This window comes from Typopeltis vanoorti, chromosome 9, assembly GCF_054136105.1.
Source record: "Typopeltis vanoorti isolate ZY-2024b chromosome 9, IOZ_Tvanoo_1.0, whole genome shotgun sequence".
NCBI lineage: Eukaryota > Metazoa > Arthropoda > Arachnida > Uropygi > Thelyphonidae > Typopeltis > Typopeltis vanoorti.
Genome location: NC_143557.1, coordinates 70,395,311 through 70,399,134, shown reverse-complemented (window position 1 = coordinate 70,399,134; position 3,824 = coordinate 70,395,311). Strand labels below are relative to the sequence as shown.

At 34.2% G+C, this 3,824-nt stretch overlaps 1 protein-coding gene across 1 annotated transcript; it reads right to left on the bottom strand.

Moving 5' to 3' along the window:
* Window positions 1–2,079: 2,079 nt before the first annotated feature.
* LOC150103133 (protein ZBED8-like) lies at window positions 2,080–2,493 on the bottom strand. The gene has a single exon (XM_090398103.1). The coding sequence runs from the start codon at window positions 2,491–2,493 to the stop codon at window positions 2,080–2,082; it is 414 nt and encodes a 137-aa protein (XP_090254229.1).
* Window positions 2,494–3,824: the final 1,331 nt, after the last annotated feature.

Below are 3,824 nucleotides of genomic sequence, written 5' to 3'. Positions count from 1 at the left end.
GTATAACGAAAAATTTCATCAGACACTATCCTATAATACCCATTCAGAAGTTTATAGACTTCGATCATATCATCCCTCTTTCCCCTGTTAACCACAGTCTGTAATCCACATACTTGCAATCTGTCCTCATAATCTAAATCCCATAATCCGGATATAATCTTCGTAACTGTCTTCGCACCTTCTTTATCCCTTTGAAACTCAGGAAACTAAATCTGCAGACAATAATCTAGGTGTTTGGTCTTTTTAAGGCCTTATAAAGAGGCAAAATGACTTATCTTTACATGTCAGACTTCGCTTCAACATCGCAATTATTCTCTGAGTTGTATATTTGTAACTTTTGCTATGTGACCTATTGAGCTTCAAATTCCTATCCACCAATACGCCAAGATCCCTTGCCTCCTCAGTTCTTCTTTTTGTAGCATAACCCCGCTGATATAATATGTCGTTGGAAATCTCATCTTGACAAAATCATTACACTTACTAGCATTAAACTGATAGCAATTTTCATTTCACCAAATTTCCAGCCATTCAAATCATTCTGTAAGTGCTGAATATCAGTAGCATCCCTGATTGCCCTGCATCTTCGCATCATCGGCAAACAATTGCACATCTGATGTTAGACCTTGTCTGATGTCATTAATGCATAGATTGGACAATAATGGCCCAAGGACTGAACCCTTGAAGTACACCACTGGTCACCTTAAATCTGGCAGATTCACACCCACTTCTATATCACTTTTTGATATGTCTGTCAACCATCTCCTGATCCAAGTCAAGAGTTCATATTCCAATTCCATATTCTCCAGTTTATGCAACAGCGTTTCGTGTAGTATCCTATCAAATGCCTTAGAAAAATCCAATGTCATCATAGTGCAGGGGTGTTCAACCCGTCGAGCGCGGAGCGATTTTTGGTCAATCTCTTGTGTATTCCTCCTTACTTACAAATTTAATTAAAACTGAAAACATAAATTTAAAACTGATCCCATCATTACTATAACAAGCAACTCCTTTTGATATGATCAAATATCATATAACTCCTTTAAAGGTTGCGTGATGTAGTTAGACTATACTCTTGTCTTGAGGGCACGACACAGTTTATTAGCAAACCAGTGGTTAAACTTGTTTCACGACACAACCTATCTCATGAAAACCTTTCATTTTTAATAAAAATATATAATATAGCATGATCGAATGAAAAACACATCAAGTGAGCTGAAATGATTCTCTCTTCTTAATTTTTCAATGTATTTAATATAGGGAAGACAGATTTCATAGCTCGCCTGTTGAGTTTTTTTCGATCATACTGTATTTTTATATATAATAAAATATACAGAATAAAAATATATAATATATTTATTTCGAAGATTAATGTCATTGTTATAATTAATAGAAAGGAAAGAAAGAAATATATAATAATAGAATTTTAATGAGATATTTAAAAGCTGTGTTCATCCCATCTTTTCAACATTTGGTGGAATAGTAGATAAAGACACTCGCATTTCGTCATCAAGCATTCTTAAGCTTCCTCGTTTCATTGTCTTCAAGTTTGCCATCTTTGAAAAGGATATTTCACACGTGTGTAGTGGAAAACTGCAAAAGAATTTTTTTTTCTTTATTACTTACGTTTGGATGCATTTTTGAAACACGAATCCAACAGTTGTCTAAATCGCCCTCTTCATACATCATTAACAGACTTCGATCATTTTTTTATTTCAGCTAATTCTTCTTCAATAAGTGACAAGTTAATCGTTGCAGTTGAAAAAAATGGATTTCTCATCCAATCTTAGTCTTGTATTTCAATATTTGGGAAGTAGTGATGAATTTTCTCTCCGAGCATTGTTGAATGGTCAACAAATGGCGAGCTGATATCACATTTTAGTTCACAGGCTGCAGTTTTGGGAAATATTTTAACAATTTCACAAATTTTAACAAATAATCTTGATTTAAGAGGTCTACTTTTAATGTAATTGACCATTTGAACAACTTTGTCCATAACTTTTTTTTTTTTTAAATTCATTACCAGTGGTTTTCGCGACTAGTGCTTCGCGATGTAAAAAGCAATGAGTAATTATAATATTTTCATTCTCTTTCTTTGCTAAAGCTGGGAAACCTTTTTGTTGAACCAACCATTGAAGGAGCGCCATCTGTGCATATTCCTACACAATTTAACCATAGCAAATTATTTTCCTTCATGAAGCAATCTACTGTTTTAAATATATCTTCGCCTCTAGTTTTCATTGGAAGTTCTAGACAACACAAGAATTCCTCAATAATTCTGTTAGCATGAATGAAACGTATAAAAAGGGGTAATTGCATTAACCCACTGACATCTGTTGATTCACCTAACTGCAATGTAAAAATCATATTATCGTCTTGAAAATTATCTTTTATTTGCAGCTTAATGTCAGCAGACATGTCTTGAATACGTCTTCCAATCGTGTAATCTGCCAAAGGGATTTTATTAACTTCTATCTCAAATTCGGGCCCAAACATTGTTCGAACAATAGCACAGAAAGATTCCTTTTAATGGTTTCGGCAATTGTGTGTGTCAAGTATCAAAAAACATCTAATTTTTTTTTAGGTGCAAGAATGAGTAAACATCTATTAGATTCGTCTCTTTCTACTCGAAACTTAATTCTGGAATCTAGCCGGAAAAAGGGGGTGCCGCAAAACGTTTCGAAATTATCACAGTGACAGGATGGTATTTATTTAGAATGTACACTAGAAGGTTACTATAATTCTGGTTTCGAGTCGTTCATATTATACAAAAAACTATACAAAATAATTACGTCCACAATACATTCTCCAAAAACGACTCGGTTTAACGGTTGTTTTATGATAGTGACGATGACTTCATAATTAGTTCTTTTTGTAATAACAATCTTGTCCCCAAAAGGTTAGGAGCGTGTATTATATTAGTAATCAGAGTTGGGCATTTTTTTTTATGGCACATCGTGTTTCCATTAAGTCCGAAGATAAATCACCTACCATCTAAAGATATGGGACTCCTAGATAAATTCGAAAATTTCCATTTGAATTCATTTCCATCGCTTATTTGTCGATAAAGAATACCTTGCATGCTGCAGATACGATATACATTTTAATTTATATATCAGCCTCAAATCATCCCTTAATTTGATACTCCTAATTACTAGGGTTATTAGTCCGCTATACTTCTGCTTGCTATTGGTGGAAAAAAAAAAAGTTAATAAAGCAAGCTTGCAAGCTCTGAAGTTACAACTGAATGAATGAAGTAATCGAAATCCTAATAAAACTAGAAATAAACGTAGAGTTAGATTACTCCGTTTGAAGGGCGGGGGTAAATGCAATGTTTTTATGTATTTCCACTTTATTTCTGCATTATCAATGGTAAATTTGCTTGGACGTCCTCAGCCTTAAATAAATTAAAATTATACACGACTAAATGCATGTCTTGCCATTTGAATGCGTTTCCCCTTCGTTTTTAATATTCCGTAAAGCCTTCCGTTCTCTTAAAGTAAACCCAAGCAGTCATCACGGATGAGCGAGTGTAAAAATAAAATTCCATTCGCACGTTTATCAGAGTACAACAGGAGGGCATCGACCACAGTAGCACGACCGTAATTCATTACGATAGCTAAACAAGCGACTGCAAATAGAAACGCAGCTGTTCGTTTAAAATTTTATTACATGTTTTAAAGTAACTTTCTCAGACGATGTAGTGGTTGCCTTAACTTGTGCAGCCTGTTTTATTTTTCGGTTTCCGAATTGTTGAAAATATGAGTTAAAAAAGATATACAGCGTTTCTCATTGGGTAGCGAGGAGAATCAGTTTCATGCCTTTTT

Excerpts from the sequence above, each read along its gene's own strand:
- LOC150103133 (XM_090398103.1), bottom strand. The coding sequence starts at position 2,493 with ATGTTTGGGCCCGAATTTGAGATAGAAGTTAATAAAATCCCTTTGGCA.